The sequence below is a fragment of the Liolophura sinensis genome, chromosome 3 (genome assembly GCF_032854445.1).
Source record: "Liolophura sinensis isolate JHLJ2023 chromosome 3, CUHK_Ljap_v2, whole genome shotgun sequence".
NCBI lineage: Eukaryota > Metazoa > Mollusca > Polyplacophora > Chitonida > Chitonidae > Liolophura > Liolophura sinensis.
Genome location: NC_088297.1, coordinates 24,968,041 through 24,986,309, shown reverse-complemented (window position 1 = coordinate 24,986,309; position 18,269 = coordinate 24,968,041). Strand labels below are relative to the sequence as shown.

The 18,269-nt window shown below is 42.5% G+C and overlaps 1 protein-coding gene across 1 annotated transcript in view; it reads left to right on the top strand.

Annotated features, from left to right (window-relative positions):
* Nucleotides 1-8,589: 8,589 nt before the first annotated feature.
* The window catches only part of LOC135463498 (MFS-type transporter SLC18B1-like), a 20,828-nt gene continuing 11,148 nt past the window's right edge, over nucleotides 8,590-18,269 (top strand). Inside the window, exons 1-5 of the mRNA XM_064740756.1 lie at nucleotides 8,590-9,480; nucleotides 10,599-10,694; nucleotides 13,406-13,479; nucleotides 16,222-16,369; nucleotides 17,617-17,685. Of these exons, the coding sequence (XP_064596826.1) occupies nucleotides 8,647-9,480; nucleotides 10,599-10,694; nucleotides 13,406-13,479; nucleotides 16,222-16,369; nucleotides 17,617-17,685 (1,221 nt within the window). The 5' untranslated portion in view covers nucleotides 8,590-8,646. The remainder of the gene's footprint in view (nucleotides 9,481-10,598; nucleotides 10,695-13,405; nucleotides 13,480-16,221; nucleotides 16,370-17,616; nucleotides 17,686-18,269) is intronic.

Sequence of the window (18,269 nt, the reverse complement as noted above, 5' to 3'; positions counted from 1 at the left end):
GAGCGATTTTGTAGATTGGATTTATGTAATGTTTTTACATATGTTTGAGGAACGTTCAAAACCGTCAAAGTTTATATTGTAAAGGGATACCAGAATGGCGGCAGGCTAGTCTATAATCTATTCAGCATAAGAATGTTATGAAAGCTAGGAAGTTATGTAGGCCTACATGCAGCCCTAGTATCTGTGTGTAGAAACAGCCTTGTAATCTGTATCTTTCGGTCTTATACATCTGTCGGCAGTCATAATAATGTAACAAACTCAAACCTTGCCGTTATTTGTATAGACGATACAAGCAGGTTAAAAACTGGAACTCAGTTATATCAGTGAGGTATGATGTGTTCTTTCGTCATACACACGTTAATGTGACGTTATACGAGTGACGTCACTAAGAGGGGACTCCCCGGAATGAAGGTCAACGCTGTGGGGAAATCCCATTTTCATTCAATCACGTTTGCGCTGTCAGAGGTTACGAAGTTTTCTAACCCGTCTCATGTCCGATCTGCATATATCTTGAACTGCGGTCTGCCACTAAAAGACCGCGATTAATTAAAGGGTGGAATAAACAGGGTCTACACTCCATATTCTAGCCAGTGGGTCTACATTATTCTGCTATAGTCGAGTGTAGATTTATACATGTAGCTGTGTAGCGTGTTGATAAGCGGTATACAAGAATTAGCATATTCTATTATTGAGCGCTGTTAAACTTGGAAGGCTTACTTAATTTTGTTATTGTTTGAGAGGTAAAAGGTGTCATATGATCTCACCAGGTAGACATTTGTAAGATATTATACATGTAGTATCTGCTTGTCACTGAGTAATGTCATACGCGCTGGGGAAATGGCTATAGGTGATCATTGCTTGTTACTTGATTGGTGTTTTAAGCCGAACTCGAGAGTATTTCACTTATACGGCGGTGGTGGTAGGAAACCGGGCAGAGCCCAGGGGAAATCCACAACCGTATGTACTGCCGGAGAGGAAGCCTGCATGAGCTGGACTTAAACTCACAGCGAGCGCATTGGTGAAAGGTTCCTGCATCACTGCGCCGTGCTGGCGTGCTACCCTACTCGGGTGCTCCCTCTTTGCTTGTTGGTATTGTGTGTGGTTAAACATGAATGCATGGAAACATAGTCCGAGATTGTTGTGACGTTATAGATTTTGAAAAACTGTGTATGTCCAAGGGTGAACCCAAATCAATGCCAGAGATGGCGCTTGAGACGAAAACTTCCTGTCAAAAAACGTCTCCACAGCCTTAAGTTTGAAGTCACACATGATCCTTATCTTTTCATCTGTCGATTTATCACAAGCACGACACTGATGGTAATTTCGAGACCCACGTTCATGGGTCAGAGATTCATCGGCACTATAAGTATAGTAATTGCTAGAGACCGGGTTCGAAGCAAAAACATTGCTCATCTCCAAGCTTCTGCCTTGAATATACTCACTAGGGATTTAATTTGGTATTTTAAATTACTGTTCATGATTTATAACCTTTCCACCTTTAACTTTAAAGGTATACAGAATCGTTTCCGTCTTGCTGGTGTGAGATAGGCAAGTCCATGTTATGTCAAGTCTAAGGTGAATTTTAGGTACGGCAGATTAATTCAAGCGTGACTAAAGCTCGAGGGTTTAATCTTTAATGTCATCCAATCAGGGTTGATTCTGTATACCTTTAAATGGAAATTTAAAAAAAATCAACTAACTTTTATCTCTATTTCCTAATTCTTAACTCCTGAAATTCATTCCCATATGTTTGTTTGTTTTGAGTCCTTGACAACTTAGTATGGATCCTCATGCACTCCGTACAGAGTTAGCTTTTTGCTCTCACCATGTCGCTGTATGGGTTGGGTTCATTGTCTAAACAGGAATTTAACAATATTGCAACTACTGTTGTATTACTTAATATGTTTTATAGATCTGATTGGTGTTCTATGCGGTACTCAAGAGAATTTCATTTACATGGCGACGGCGGCCAGCATTATGGTAGACTATGGGGAAACCCACAGCCACGACCATGCTGGCAGACCCTATTTTATATGTCTGAAATATGTGTGATCATAAATAATCTTGTAACATGGATGCAGTAATAATTCTGGTTTTGCAACATGTGGATATCGATATCAAAATCCATTCTGCAAGTTGTATTCAATACAAAAATTACTTTATGCTAAATGATTTATGGACCAATCCTGTTCTAACACTATTAACAGAATGTTAGCAGTCCATTCTGTTATACATTCTCTTAGACATTCCGTCAGTAGCGTTCAGATCATATTCTATGTGTTATTTCATCAAAAATGTATCTAATATTTGCCAGTTGTTTTGATCCACAAACGTAGGAGTTCCCGGTGAAGTCAACGGTGTGTTTATTAATACCGGTGCCGTTAAGAATAAAACTAGAAAGGTCCATATTATGCCCAAATCCATGGCAACTAGATAATTACGTCCCTTGTCTGAATAAGTGAATAAACAGTAAAGTCTAAGTATATGTTTTGTATGATAAAACATTATAGATCTTGCGCTGTCGTCCATTTTCGACTTAGGGTAGCAATGACTGGAGGGACTGCTTCACTCTAGTGCCATCTCAAGGGATTAAAAATATGCCGCCATCCCACATGTATGTCACATATCCACATTATGGAAAATTCGTAGACCAAAGTGAGAACTCAGTGAAACAACAGGTACTACGTGTTGTTTCTATATTTCCATTAATTGATTTATTTACATGACTGGAGTTTCAAGTTACACCGTACTCAAGAATATTTCACTTATACGACGGCAGCCAACATTATGGTGGGCGGAAAACGAGCAGAGCCCGAGGGAAACCCACGACCATCCACAGGTTCCTACAAGGCCTTCCCACTTACGGCCGGAGAGGAAGCCAGGATGGACTGCACTTGAACTCAATGCGACTGCATTGGCAAGAGGCTCTCATGGACTATTGCGCCGCGCTGGCGCGCTACCCCACTCGGCCTATCAGTATATCTGTATATATGACGTAACTTGCCACAGGCGGGTGGTTTACCTTGATTAATCTATCGAGTCCTCTTCAGGATAAATGTAGACAGGAAGGCCTTATCAAGTACATGTATGACCGGACACGAAGCGAGCATGAGCTGGACTCGAACTCACAGAGGCCGCATTGATGGGAGGTTGCTGGGTTATTGTGCTGCACTAGAAGCAGTGTAAAGTGTTTAGTGTAAAGAGTAGTACATGCAGTAGAACGTCTATAATTCATGAGGATATAGGCCGATTCAGTACTCGGTCAATTGCCGACTGCACATGCGCGAAGTGAAGGCCGTGTAACGCATCATGAGTAACGGTGGGGTGATAAGTCGGTGAACGACCCTATTATGAGATCTCCAAAACTGTTTTACCGTGAACTGCAGAAAAAAAATCAGCCAAAGAATTAAGGGAGGGGTGTCGCAGGAAAATCGATGTTTTGTCTCGAATAGTTGATCATTTTGACGTGGAGTACAATGTGGCGGACAATTTTACTGTCGTTGGGCGGTCGGTAAGTCGCGAACTGCTCCACAGCACTTACCGAAGTCTTCCCAAGTTTCCCAGGGCTTTTAACGGATGGACGAAAGATATTCGCAAGGTTCCCGAATTCGACCTGTCTAAACTAACCAATAGAAGTTATGACAGCGATTGACGGCAGATACGAGTCAGACTCGAGGTTGTTCGACTTTTCCCCATTTACAAAATGAGCAGCAGAGATTCGAGTGCTGTCCACAGACATCCATCTCCACTCCCTTTCAATAAGACTAATAAATTGCTTTCTTCGCTAAACAGGAAATTTCGGGATTCTCTAATACGCCATGGGTACCTTCCGTCGGACATGATAACATTCAGGAACACAACAATTCGTTCGCTTCCCCATGCATGTGTTTCTAGCCAGGCACCATTTGTAAACGTTCGCTATCAGGCCACAGACCCCCATTAATTTTCCACAAGCGACAATTTTAACGTTTAGCGCTGTAGCTCAGCCCCAAACATTTCGTGGCCAATAAGCTTTGGTACATACCTGCCCCAGCCTGTGTGAAAGAAGCCATTAAAATCTTGACATAGGTTGACGTTCAAAATCTGGACCTTTCTATGCCGGCAGCTGGGAGAGATGCCTAACAACGCTAAGGGGACGTCACTTGCAGCCGCATCACCACCTATCTCCTTGTTTCCTCTCGCCCAGAATTTCAAACTTTCATCAGTAAAACTCATACCTGCCCAAAGCTTAGACAATTTCCAGCACTTTGATACCAAGCATGCACCTGTACACCAAAAACGACAGGCTGGCATCAAAAAATGACTTTACACCCTAAAATGCACAGAATTACGTTCCCTCCCGAAAAACGGAAGTTGTAATGGGGGCCTTTTGTAATGGGGGTCTGTTGTAATGGGGGTCCTATCACCCCAGTAGGAAGTCTTTGCAGTCTCGCGAGAGCGAGATTTGGACGTTATTTGATTAACTGAAACGGACACAGGTAAAGATCAAATATTACATTTTCTATCCCATATACAGATCTTTCTATTTAAACACTAAAGAACACAACGATACACCATGCAGGTACTTAAATGAGGTGAATAATGAGTTCAGGCCCCCTATCTGTGCCAAAAACGCAGCCTACATGCCAATTAATCAATTATCTGCCAGGCCTAACTTGACGTTTAAGTTGCTGTCCAAGGTACATCGCAAGAGAGATAACTCTGGCTGTGGACTTAAAACTTTAGTGCAGTACGAAGTCGGCTGAGTTTCGTCAGAGCTGTGTCATGTAAGCTTCCCTGTTTTTTTTTTATTCCACAAGACATTTATTACTATCATTTCATTACAATCATTTCATTATTAACCGGAAGGAAAAGAGTATCCAATGTGTGGCGGATGTATTCGATTTAAGTCAAGAGAATAGACAATATCTTCAGCAACACTACAACAACAACACTAGCTAATATTATATCACCCATGAAACATGCACTGACGGCCGTCGTGCGAGACTCAGAGGATTAACATAGGGGTGGCTCTGAAGTGGTAGAGTGACCTAAATTCATGGAAAAAGTTGCTTTCACAATGAACATCTGAGAAACTGGTCCTCAACAAACATGGTCAGCAATCTCAGCTTAATTGTTGATGATTGTATCATCATAAACAGCACGGATGTAGAGTGAATGAATGAATGATTATGGTTTAGCGCCACATCGGCAATATTTCAGCCATATCGTGGCGACGGATGTAGAGTGAACAGGCTGTGGAAATTTATGTTGGTTGTTTTTATTCAATTCCAAATATGTGCAGCTTAATGTTACGATTTAATTCATTCACTACCGAACAACACACGAGGTGCAGGTAACCAGCCCGGATAGCACAGTTGGTAGAGTGTCCGCTTTAGGAGCTGTAGATCCAGGATCAATCCTGGGTGGTCACACCTATGACTTTAAAAGAGGAAGTTGTAACTTCCTCGCTTGGCATTCAGCATGAAGGGGATAGTGCAACGACTGGTTAACCTTTATTAGTATAATGGCTTGGGCGGGGCGGCTTACTTGCCTTCGGTAAGTAAGAGGAAGTTGTAACTTCCTCGCTTGGCATTCAGCATGAAGGGGATAGTGCAACGACTGGTTAACCTTTATCAGTATAATGGCTTGGGCGGGGCGGCTTACTTGCTTTCGGTAAGTCCTCTCGGTGAAGCAGCATGATAAAAGAGCGGTGGAAATCCGTCCTGCAACAAGGAGGCACATTACACGTACATGCACCCTAAAGATTCCTCCGTCGTCATATGACTGAAAAATTGTTGAGCACAACATTGAACCCCAAGCACTCACTCACTCACAAGGTGCAGGTTCAACCCCAGTCTTGGAATTTGTAGTTTTCACTGTTCATGGGGCCTTGGTTATAATAAATGGTCATTGACAACACTTGTATGGCAGTTTGTGCAAGCAAACACTGAAGTTAAAGTGTAAGAATTCATTTATTTATTTGATTGGTATTTTATGCCGTACTTAAGAATTTTTCACTTATGCAACGGCGGCCAGCGTTATGGTGGGAGAAAACCTGGCTGTGCCCGGTTGAAACCCACGACGATCTGCAGGTTGCTGACAAACCTTCCCACGTATGGCCGGGGAGGAAGCCAGCATTCTGGTATAAGAAGGCACAATGTATATACACACACCTAATGACTCCTTACCATCAAATGACTGAAAAATTGTTGTGTGACGTAAAACTCCAAGCATACATACATATGTACATTCACAGGCCCAGCGCCTACCCACTCTTCTGGGAAATTCTGTCTGACCATAGCGCTGAAAAATTTACATTGGGTCGCACAAGGATTTGAACTCATATCTCCACATCCGAAGTCCAGCACTCTTATCAGCTGAACTAAAGGGAAATTAACCTGTGAATGGTCGTAGGTTTCCCCCAGACTCTGGCCGTTTTCCTTGCACCATAATGCTGGCTGCGGTCATGTAAGTGAAATATCCTTGAGTACGGGATAAAACACCAAATCAAATAAATAAAAGGAAATCAACATCATACTTAAGAATTTGAAACCAGATCACTGGCAATAAACCGCTGACCTTTAGCAGGTGTCTGACAAACATCATAGCCTCATTGAACAAGAGCCTAATAGTTGCAGCCAGTCAGCACTTTAACCATATATGAGCCAGCAAAGTAACAAAATTATAAAACCTACACATACAAAGAAATTAAAAAAAAAAAAGTATCTGGATGCCCAAAATACCTCTCTTCCTACTTCCGTTCCTCAACGTTTCCAAGAATAGAAAAAAATAATCAGGCTGTCATTATTATTAAGCATGCAGATGTTTTGATGATATTGTAAGTTATTGGGGGTTTTGAGAAAAGTAGGGACTTAAACTATGTTTGACATTGTAACTCAGGGGTGCAGCACTGTTATACAAAGTCCTAATTGGGGGTAATTATGAAACTAATTACTCTATTGCCATATAACTTATGTAAGGACAAGTTCAGATGATAGGCAAGATGTGTGGCAAGTTTCAACAAAATTGATGGGGTAGTTTGGGAATGGAGGCATGGAGAAAATCGTGTCTGCAAACACAGGCCTGCACACATGGGGATTCCAGTATATTCTCCTAAATTCTTTGAGGAGGTATGAAAAGAGGATTTATTTGGTAATATGTGATTTTGTCCAAGAAAGAGATATCCCCGCTAAATTAATAATGAATGAATGATCATGCTCTTGGAACCTCCTAATCATAAATTACATCTCAATGAAACTGCTGTTTTAGAATTCTGATTTTTTCTGGGAAAACATTGTGGAGGTGCTGGTGACATGTACTGATACAGGAAAATTAAAACTTTGAAGCATTGTGTTGCTATCTTAAACAGTCTGTAAATACATGTTTAGACAGGTCAGTTTTAACAGCAGATGAAGTGGCAGTGCACCATACATGTGCAGAAGTAGTTTTTGTATGATCTAGTCAGGTGCTGTTGGTACTGGTGTTGACGGTTGTCCTGTACTATGTCATGTATATGTATTTCAATGTCATGATTTGTCCGACAGAAGTCCTGAATCTCCCCATTAGTGACTTTACAGCCCCATAACCATTATCATCAGGTAAAACAGGGAGTTAATATATATCTGGTTTGTAGGTACATGTATAGGGTGGGCATAAAAAAGTGGGCCGTACTTTGATGCTGCATTGCTCCATTATCCTTTGTTCAGACCCTTTCAAACTTTAGAAATTCCAGTGGCACGATTTTGTTAATATACTGACCAGTTTTCAAGGTCATAGCCTGAGTAGTCTATACACAGGGTTAAGACGATAACATAGCCTCACAAACGCACGTTCCGGTGACCCACATTGCATCACCTGTCAGGTGTCATGAGGGTCACACGGGAAAATTCACTGAGGAAGAACTAAAAGCACGCATCAAGGACTGCTGGAAAAAAAATTACTCTTAGGGAGATTCAGGACTGAATGAGTTCATGGAAGAAATGTTTGCAGGCCTTCTACGAAGAAGATGGAGGACCAATTTATCACCTTATTGATAAAACAAGGTAGAACATCATTTTGAAATGTCCGGAACATGCGTTTTTGACTCATTTTGTTGTGGTCCCATGAACAGAAATCTGAAAGGATGAAATTGAAATTTGGTCTGCATACTTAGGACATAATGGCTTTTGAGTGTGTAAATTTTTCGAAGCTGACATAAGAGGGTTTCGGAGATATTGAGCGTCAAAGCATGGCCCACTTTTTTATGCCCATCTGATATATATATATATCGAAGAAAAAATAAGAAATTTGAGAAGGTTTTTCTTGTTTTTTCATATACCTGTTCTCCGGAGAAGAACAGTCACATTGTTCCAATGTACACCAACTCTGATTGTTCATTTCAGTCATATTCCTGCTAAGGCATCTGATGCATTGTGTCATGAAGTTTACCACGTAAGGTGTGGCAGTTTACTCCTGGGTTATGCCCTGCGTTCTCACCCCCCATAAATCTCACATACTTCAATGTATGTAGAAATAGTACGGAGGACATGTCATCTTCATAATGGACTTTTTTTTTCTACTTTTTTTTATTTTTCAGTGTTTTGGAGAGTTCTGAAAAAGGACGATGGAATGGTGGACTACAAAAGAATTGTCCATGAATGATCTTTAGAAAACTATTCACAACACATGGAGGGTGATCTGCCTCCCCAAGGTGAAGTTCAAGATGATTTCTATGGCAACAGGGGGCAGGAGTCTCCTGGCAACTGTTCCTATAGTTACAGGCTTGACAGTGGGGTTTTTGATGAACCTGTTGATTCAAGTAAGAAGGAACAGGATTATAGCTCTGGTGACAGAGAATTGGGAAGAGCTAACAGCCTACCTGTGACAGGTCATGAAGAAGGAGAAAGAGATTTACAAGAACTGAACTCTTCTCTGAAACTGAGTCATGAATCTGAAACTCAGTCATATGGTGACAGAGGGCATAAAAAGGATTTAACAAACGAGAGAGGGTCAAGAATTTTGAAGAATGAAGCAGAAGATGACAGTTCAAGGGATTCTATCTCAGCAATTGAACAAATGTCTTCATTATCACCATCTAATGAAGACGGAAACAAATCCATAAAAGCGGAGCAAAGTAAATTAAGCTGCTCTGGAAATGAAATCAGCAAATTTCAAGCCACCAAGGAGGCTCAGTTTTCATCCTCGGTTCCATCTCATGCACTGAAGGCACGTAAACAAAGAGTGAAAAGAAGCAAACTTGGTGTTTTCAGGCCACGCTCCAAGAGTTGGAGCACATATGGTGCCATGGAATGTTCCTCTGGTGAGCAAACCCAGTCATGCCCATCACTGAACAGTGACGGGCCACCAGAGGGTGCTGATTGCGGGGGTTCCAAGGACCCTCCAGAGTTCTCATTCCGCAGGATCAGCACTCGTCACAAGTTTACTCTCATTTCTATTGCGTTTGTGAACTTTTGTGCCAGTGCGGCATTTGCTCTGTTGGCACCATTCTTCCCACAAGAAGTAAGTACGTACCATGAGGAGATTTTTATGTACCCTGAAGTTAAAGAGCTATGCTTGTGTCAAAACCTGTGTGTCTGAAAAACACTGAAATATGATAAAGGTCGAAATAGTTTGGATTGTTTTCTTAAATTGTTAACATCAGTTACAGTGTACATGTATTAAAACCGCTTTTGTAATTCGCATTGGATAATATGGAAACACTTTGGTCTGGTGTGACGTCAAGCAAGATCACATGGCATGACTGGCGTGAAACCACATGTCTAGATGCTCCACTGTCCAATGCTCTTGATGTCATTTCAGCAGAATTGCTGTAATAGTTACTCGATGTCATATCTGCTTGATTCAACATCACGAAAGGAATAATATCACACCACACCACTCTGAGCAAATATTACGAAAACTGATGGGAATTTTATTTTTGAGGAATCACGAGTGATAGAGGTTAAATAGTGTTGTACATTGTACACCCATTGGAACCATAGTTCTACTTCCATGGGATTTACTTCATATCATTTTAATAATTCCACGTAGTTTTTATTGCGGAACAAGTAGTATTTAAAGAAAGTAACCCTGAACAGGTTTTTACCCAGGAGACCAGTGATTAAACAGGATGGACTTTGACTCTCGCTCGTTCAGCTGTAGCTTTAAGTCAGGAGATTTGTCAGGTTCCTAATGAAGGTAGATTATTTAGTGTGGGTATTCTGTATGCCAAAAGATTAGCCCCAGACTAATGTATGTAAAATCATTGTATTTAGATGTACGCAAATGTTGTTGGCCTAAAGAAAATGGATCTACTAATTGAAAAAAGCAGAATACCCTAATATACCAGTTGTGGTACGTTGATTACCCCTAAAGTTGCAAAGCTACAAATTAGATGAGTAAGTCTTACAAGAATTTCCTTTTACATTGGAGAAGTTCATGTTTATAAAATGTCATTTTTTTTTCGTTTTTCTTTTTCATTTGGCAATCTTGTTTCTCATTTGGTAATCCTGTATCCTTTGGCAGGCTTGTTTTTCCTTTGGTGATCTTATTTCTTGTTTGGCAGTCTTGATTTCCCTTTGGCAGTCTTGTATTTACATTGGCAGTCCTATTTTTCATTTGGCAATTTCATTTTTCAGGCGTCTGTGAAAGGTGTTAGCCAGGGGATCACTGGGATGATATTTGGGACATATGAGCTGGTGATATTCCTCTCCTCCCCAGTTTTGGGCAGTCTGGTGAGTTTGGGCTGTGTTTGAGTGGAATGCTGAGTTCAGGACGTATGAGCTGGTGATATTCCTCTCCTCCCCAGTACTGGGCAGTCTGGTGAGTTTGGGCTGTGTTTGAGTGGAATGCTGAGTTCAGGACGTATGAGCTGGTGATATTCCTCTCCTCCCCAGTACTGGGCAGTCTGGTGAGTTTGGGCTGTGTTTGAGTGTAATGCTGAGTTCAGGACGTATGAGCTGGTGATATTCCTCTCCTCCCCAGTACTGGGCAGTCTGGTGAGTTTGGGCTGTGTTTGAGTGGAATGCTGAGTTCAGGACGTATGAGCTGGTGATATTCCTCTCCTCCCCAGTACTGGGCAGTCTGGTGAGTTTGGGCTGTGTTTGAGTGGAATGCTGAGTTCAGGACGTATGAGCTGGTGATATTCCTCTCCTCCCCAGTACTGGGCAGTCTGGTGAGTTTGGGCTGTGTTTGAGTGGAATGCTGAGTTCAGGACGTATGAGCTGGTGATATTCCTCTCCTCCCCAGTACTGGGCAGTCTGGTGAGTTTGGGCTGTGTTTGAGTGGAATGCTGAGTTCAGGACGTATGAGCTGGTGATATTCCTCTCCTCCCCAGTACTGGGCAGTCTGGTGAGTTTGGGCTGTGTTTGAGTGGAATGCTGAGTTCAGGACGTATGAGCTGGTGATATTCCTCTCCTCCCCAGTACTGGGCAGTCTGGTGAGTTTGGGCTGTGTTTGAGTGGAATGCTGAGTTCAGGACGTATGAGCTGGTGATATTCCTCTCCTCCCCAGTACTGGGCAGTCTGGTGAGTTTGGGCTGTGTTTGAGTGGAATGCTGAGTTCAGGACGTATGAGCTGGTGATATTCCTCTCCTCCCCAGTACTGGGCAGTCTGGTGAGTTTGGGCTGTGTTTCAGTGGAATGCTGAGTTCAGGACGTATGAGCTGGTGATATTCCTCTCCTCCCCAGTTTTGGGCAGTCTGGTGAGTTTGGGCTGTGTTTCAGTGGAATGTTGAGTTCAGGACGTATGAGCTGGTGATATTCCTCTCCTCCCCAGTACTGGGCAGTCTGGTGAGTTTGGGCTGTATTTGAGTGGAATGCTGAGTTCAGGACGTATGAGCTGGTGATATTCCTCTCCTCCCCAGTATTGGGCAGTCTGGTGAGTTTGGGCTGTGTTTGAGTGGAATGCTGAGTTCAGGACGTATGAGCTGGTGATATTCCTCTCCTCCCAAGTATTGGGCAGTCTGGTGAGTTTGGGCTGTGTTTGAGTGGAATGCTGAGTTCAGGACGTATGAGCTGGTGATATTCCTCTCCTCCCCAGTACTGGGCAGTCTGGTGAGTTTGGGCTGTGTTTGAGTGGAATACTGAGTTCAGGACGTATGAGCTGGTGATATTCCTCTCCTCCCCAGTATTGGGCAGTCTGGTGAGTTTGGGCTGTGTTTCAGTGGAATGCTGAGTTCAGGACGTATGAGCTGGTGATATTCCTCTCCTCCCCAGTATTGGGCAGTCTGGTGAGTTTGGGCTGTGTTTGAGTGGAATGCTGAGTTCAGGACGTATGAGCTGGTGATATTCCTCTCCTCCCAAGTATTGGGCAGTCTGGTGAGTTTGGGCTGTGTTTGAGTGGAATGCTGAGTTCAGGACGTATGAGCTGGTGATATTCCTCTCCTCCCCAGTACTGGGCAGTCTGGTGAGTTTGGGCTGTGTTTGAGTGGAATGCTGAGTTCAGGACGTATGAGCTGGTGATATTCCTCTCCTCCCCAGTACTGGGCAGTCTGGTGAGTTTGGGCTGTGTTTGAGTGGAATGCTGAGTTCAGGACGTATGAGCTGGTGATATTCCTCTCCTCCCCAGTACTGGGCAGTCTGGTGAGTTTGGGCTGTGTTTGAGTGGAATGCTGAGTTCAGGACGTATGAGCTGGTGATATTCCTCTCCTCCTCAGTATTGGGCAGTCTGGTGAGTTTGGGCTGTGTTTCAGTGGAATGCTGAGTTCAGTTGCAAGTGTTGTCGTTCCCAAAGCAGTGAAATTTGTAACTGTACATTATAAAGGCGATAGAGGGGCCTCTGTGGCCGAGGGCGTTTTCATGCCAGCGCGGCATGATGACCCTCGAGCCTCTAACCAGTGCCAGCACTGTGAGTTCAAGTCCAGCGCATGCGGGCTTCCTTTCAGGACATACATGGGAAGGTCTGTGGATGGTTGTGGGTTTCCCCCAGGCTCTGCCTGGTTTTCTCCCACAATAATGCTGGCCGTCGTCATAAGTGATATATTCTTGAGTACGGCATAAAACACCAGCCAAATAAATAAATAAATAAATAAATAAATACTAGTGATAAACTTTGACCTTGTGTCACTTAACACTGGAAATGAAAGAACTGAAAATGTACAGGCAGAGTTATGGCATGTCTCAATGTGATATGATTTTGGGTGTAATCATGTAAATGTCCTGTCTGTATGTATTCTATATATGTAATCTAACCGTGATGCCTCGCTGGTAAAACCATGTATGGTTGCCATTGTTTTCACAAGCATAGAAAATAATTTTTCATCATTGGCCACATTCATTATTACAATGGTCTGTTAAGCCCACATTTGACTGCTTTTAATTCTGGGGGAAAGAATCTGTAAAAAAAAAAAAAAAAAAAAAGCGAAAGTATTTTCAGATACAGTTTTCAGTGGTTTCTTCTGCTGATACTGATACTCATACATTTTTCTGTTTTCTGTGTTATTCAGATAACAAAAATTGGAGCCAAGTTCATGTTTGTGGTGGGTGTGTTGGTATCTGGAATATGTGGAGTGTTGTTTGGGTGAGTACAGGTGTCCTCATTCATGTTGTGGCAGGTGTGTTGGTATCTGGAATATGTGGAGTGTTGTTTGGGTGAGTACAGGTGTCCTCATTCATGTTGTGGCAGGTGTGTTGGTATCTGGAATATGTGGAGTGTTGTTTGGGTGAGTACAGGTGTCCTCATTCATGTTGTGGCAGGTGTGTTGGTATCTGGAATATGTGGAGTGTTGTTTGGGTGAGTACAGGTGTCCTCATTCATGTTTGTGTCAGGTGTGTTGGTATCTGGAATATGTGGAGTGTTGTTTGGGTGAGTACACGTGCCCTCATTTATGTTTGTGGCGGGTGTGTTGGTATCTGGAATGTGTGGAATGTTGTTTGGGTGAGTACATGTGTCCTCATTTATGTTTGTGGCGGGTGTGTTGGTATCTGGAATATGGTGAGTTTGGGTGAGTACACATGTCCTTATTTATGTTTGTGGCGGGTGTGTTGGTATCTGGAATATGTGGAGTGTTGTTTGGGTGAGTACACATGTCCTCATTTATGTTTGTGGCGGGTGTGTTGGTATCTGGAATATGTGGAGTGTTGTTTGGGTGAGTACACGTGCCCTCATTTATGTTTGTGGCAGGTGTGTTGGTATCTGGAATATGTGGAGTGTTGTTTGGGTGAGTACACGTGCCCTCATTTATGTTTGTGGCGGGTGTGTTGGTATCTGGAATATGTGGAGTGTTGTTTGGGTGAGTACACGTGTCCTCATTCATGTTTGTGGGGTGTGTGTTAGTATCTGGAATATGTGGAGTGTTGTTTGGGTGAGTACACGTGTCCTCATTCATGTTTGTGGCGGGTGTGTTGGTATCTGGAATATGTGGAGTGTTGTTTGGGTGAGTACACATGTCCTCATTCATGTTTGTGGCGGGTGTGTTTGTATCTGGAATATGTGGAGTGTTGTTTGAGTGAGTACACGTGTCCTCATTCATGTTTGTGGCGGATGTGTTGGTATCTGGAATATGTGGAGTGTTGATTGGGTGAGTACACGTGTCCTCATTCATGTTTGTGGCGGATGTGTTGGTATCTGGAATATGTGGAGTGTTGATTGGGTGAGTACACGTGTCCTCATTTATGTTTGTGGCGGGTGTGTTTGTATCTGAAATATGTGGAGTGTTGTTTGAGTGAGTACACGTGTCCTCATTCATGTTTGTGGCGGATGTGTTGGTATCTGGAATATGTGGAGTGTTGATTGGGTGAGTACACGTGTCCTCATTTATGTTTGTGGCGAGTGTGGTGGTATCTGGAATATGTGGAGTGTTGTTTGGGTGAGTACACATGTCCTCATTTATGTTTGTGGCGGATGTGTTTGTATCTGGAATATGTGGAGTGTTGTTTGAGTGAGTACATGTGTCCTCATTTATGTTTGTGGCGGGTGTGTTGGTATCTGGAATATGTGGAGTGTTGTTTGGGTGAGTACATGTGTCCTCATTCATGTTTGTGTCAGGTGTGTTGGTATCTGGAATATGTGGAGTGTTGTTTGGGTGAGTACATGTGTCCTCATTCATGTTTGTGGCAGGTGTGTTGGTATCTGGAATATGTGGAGTGTTGTTTGGGTGAGTACATGTGTCCTCATTCATGTTTGTGTCAGGTGTGTTGGTATCTGGAATATGGTGAGTTTGAGTGAGTACACGTGTCCTTATTCGTGTTTGTGGCAGGTGTGTTGGTATCTGGAATATGTGGAGTGTTGTTTGGGTGAGTACACATGTCCTCATTCATGTTTGTGGCAGGTGTGTTGGTATCTGGAATATGTGGAGTGTTGTTTGGGTGAGTACATGTGTCCTCATTCATGTTTGTGTCAGGTGTGTTGGTATCTGGAATATGGTGAGTTTGAGTGAGTACACGTGTCCTTATTCGTGTTTGTGGCAGGTGTGTTGGTATCTGGAATATGTGGAGTGTTGTTTGGGTGGGTACAGGTCTTCTCATTCATGTTTGTGGTAGGTGTGTTGGTATCTGGAATATGGTGAGTTTGGGTAAGTACACGTGTCCTTATTTGTGTTTGTGACAACAAAATTTTTTGTTTCCTCCATCCTTAATCCTGACAGATTGACAATGTCAACATATGTTAGTGAAAAATTCTTGTTGAGTGTGACATAAAACACCCGACAGATGGATAAATACATGTTGAACATGATGGTGAAATGTCACTATGAGTGTTGAAAGAACTGCTCCCAGAAATTTCCAGAAAATATTAAACAAATATCATGACAGCACAATGCATTGAATCCAGGTTAAAAGTGCGTGTCATGTGTGGTGACCTCAGCATAACTCACTACTGAGGCGGTATTATGACTGTGTGTATGTTGTGAGTGCTTGCTATTTAGCATGGCCTCTTTGATAGGCTTCACTGTGACTGTCTGTAGTGATGGTGTCATGCCTGGTGGCTTCAACGTGGTATTTGAGTGAGGCAACACTATGGCTGCCTGTATGTGTTGTGAGTGTGCCTTATGTCAGGTGTCTTCAGAATTGTCTTTGAGTGAGGCAGCACTATGACTGTCTGTCCACTGTGAATGGGTCCTGTCTGGTGTCTTCAGCGTGGTATTTCATTGAGGTAACACTACCAGTGTATCGGCATTGACACCAACCTGCTACATTGATACAAAATTGTAACATGACCAAAATGATGAAGGAGTAAACCACTAGCAATTGAAGCAAATATTAAGATACAACATGTAACTTAGAGCTAAGCTGTTAATTATGGCTGTTGCTGTTGTTGTTTCAGGACTTTAGACATGTGTCCCCCGGGGACTATTTACATTGTCATGTGCTTCCTGACACGCTCAGTGGAGGCCCTGGGAAGCTCAGCTGTACTTGTGGCAAGTTTTGCCATCGTGGCCCATGAATTTCCAGCCAATGTGGCAACAGTTTTTGTAAGTTGTATATATTTACCCTGTTACACTCAAAATTTTTTTTCAAATAAAAACTCATCTCAGTGACTCAGGAACCTCTTGCCAAGGCAGTGGGTGTGAGTTCAAGTCTAGCTCATGCTGGCTTCCTCTCCTTTCTGTCAGTAGCCTGTGGATGGTGCTGGGTTTCTCCCCGGGTAAAATAGTTTTTTGCACGGCGTAAATCTCCAATCAAATAAATAAGTATAATAAGTATAATGTATATAGTATCAAATAAAGATATATATCTTTATATATCTAATATCTAGAAGATATCTAATTCTATGTCTTGTTTGGATGTATTTCATGGTGTCATGACTGAATCACATTGACAGTGTATGAAAGGTCAGCTGGTGTCATGTCTGAATCACCTTGGCAATGTATGAATGGCCTGCTGGTGTCCTGTCTGAATCACCTTGGAAGTGTATGAATGGCAAGCTGGTGTCATGTCTGAATCACCTTGACAATGTATGAAAGGCCAGCTGGTGTTATGTCTGAATGACCTTGGCAATATATGAATGGCCAGCTGGTGTCATGTCTGAATCACCTTAGCAATGTATGAATGGCCAGCTGGTGTTATGTCTGAATCACCTTGGCAATATATGAATGGCCAGCTGGTGTCATGTCTGAATGACCTTAGCAATGTATGAATGGCCAGCTGGTGTTATGTCTGAATCACCTTGGCAATATATGAATGGCCAGCTGGTGTCATGTCTGAATGACCTTGACAATGTATGAAAGGCCAGCTGGTGTCATGTCTGAATGATCTTGGCAATATATGAATGGCCAGCTGGTGTCATGTCTGAATGACCTTGACAATGTATGAAAGGCCAGCTGGTGTTATGTCTGAATCACCTTGGCAATATATGAATGGCCAGCTGGTGTCATGTCTGAATGACATTAGCAATGTATGAATGGCCAGCTGGTGTTATGTCTGAATCACCTTGGCAATATATGAATGGCCAGCTGGTGTTATGTCTGAATCACCTTGGCAATATATGAATGGCCAGCTGGTGTCATGTCTGAATGACCTTAGCAATGTATGAAAGGCCTGCGGATGTCATGTCTTTGGTATGATTAAATATGTGTTGTTTCTTTCTTTCTTTTTTTTTTCTAACATAAAAGTGCATTTTTCATTTCTTTAAAATGAATATTATTGACTTGTATAAATGTAACAGTGCAGGGTTAAGCGTTAAACAGCATTTAGAAAAAAGTCCATTCTCTTTTGCCAGGGTGCTTTGGAGACGTTTAGTGGGTTTGGGATGATGGTAGGTCCGCCGCTAGGGGGTGCCCTGTATCAGGTGAGTGCTGTCAGGCACCAGGTGAGCTCATGGTTTAGACAAGGCCTTTAGTCAGGAGGCTCGTCACAGTAACTACTTTTCATCTGCTAATAAACCATACTGGCATCATACACTAATCCAACAAAAAAAAAAAAAAAAAACTGTGCCAGGATATGAACATATTTGTTCTTCAGTTTATCTGGTGTTATTCCAAGTATTTGGATTGTGTTTCAGTGACATAGCGTGTGCCCTCCAACTTCCTCTTTTGTTTTAAATCCAGTATCAAGTAATCCAACAGCTTGATTACATTCATTTAACATCAGACAGGAGTCTTTGAAGCTGGACTGTTGGACTCTTGCAGAGGGTTGAGTCAGATATTGCAATTGGTCGTATCAGAGTAAGAGAGTGAGTGTGTGAGTGCTTTGGGTTTAACGTTGTACTTGACAATTTTTCAGTCATATGACGACGAAGGAATCCTTAGAATGCATGTAATGTGCCTCCTTGTTGCAGGACGGATTTCTATGTTCTTTCATCTATGAGACGCTTTACCGAAGGCAAGTAAGCCTCCTCGCCCAAACCATTATACTGATACGGGTCAAGCAGTC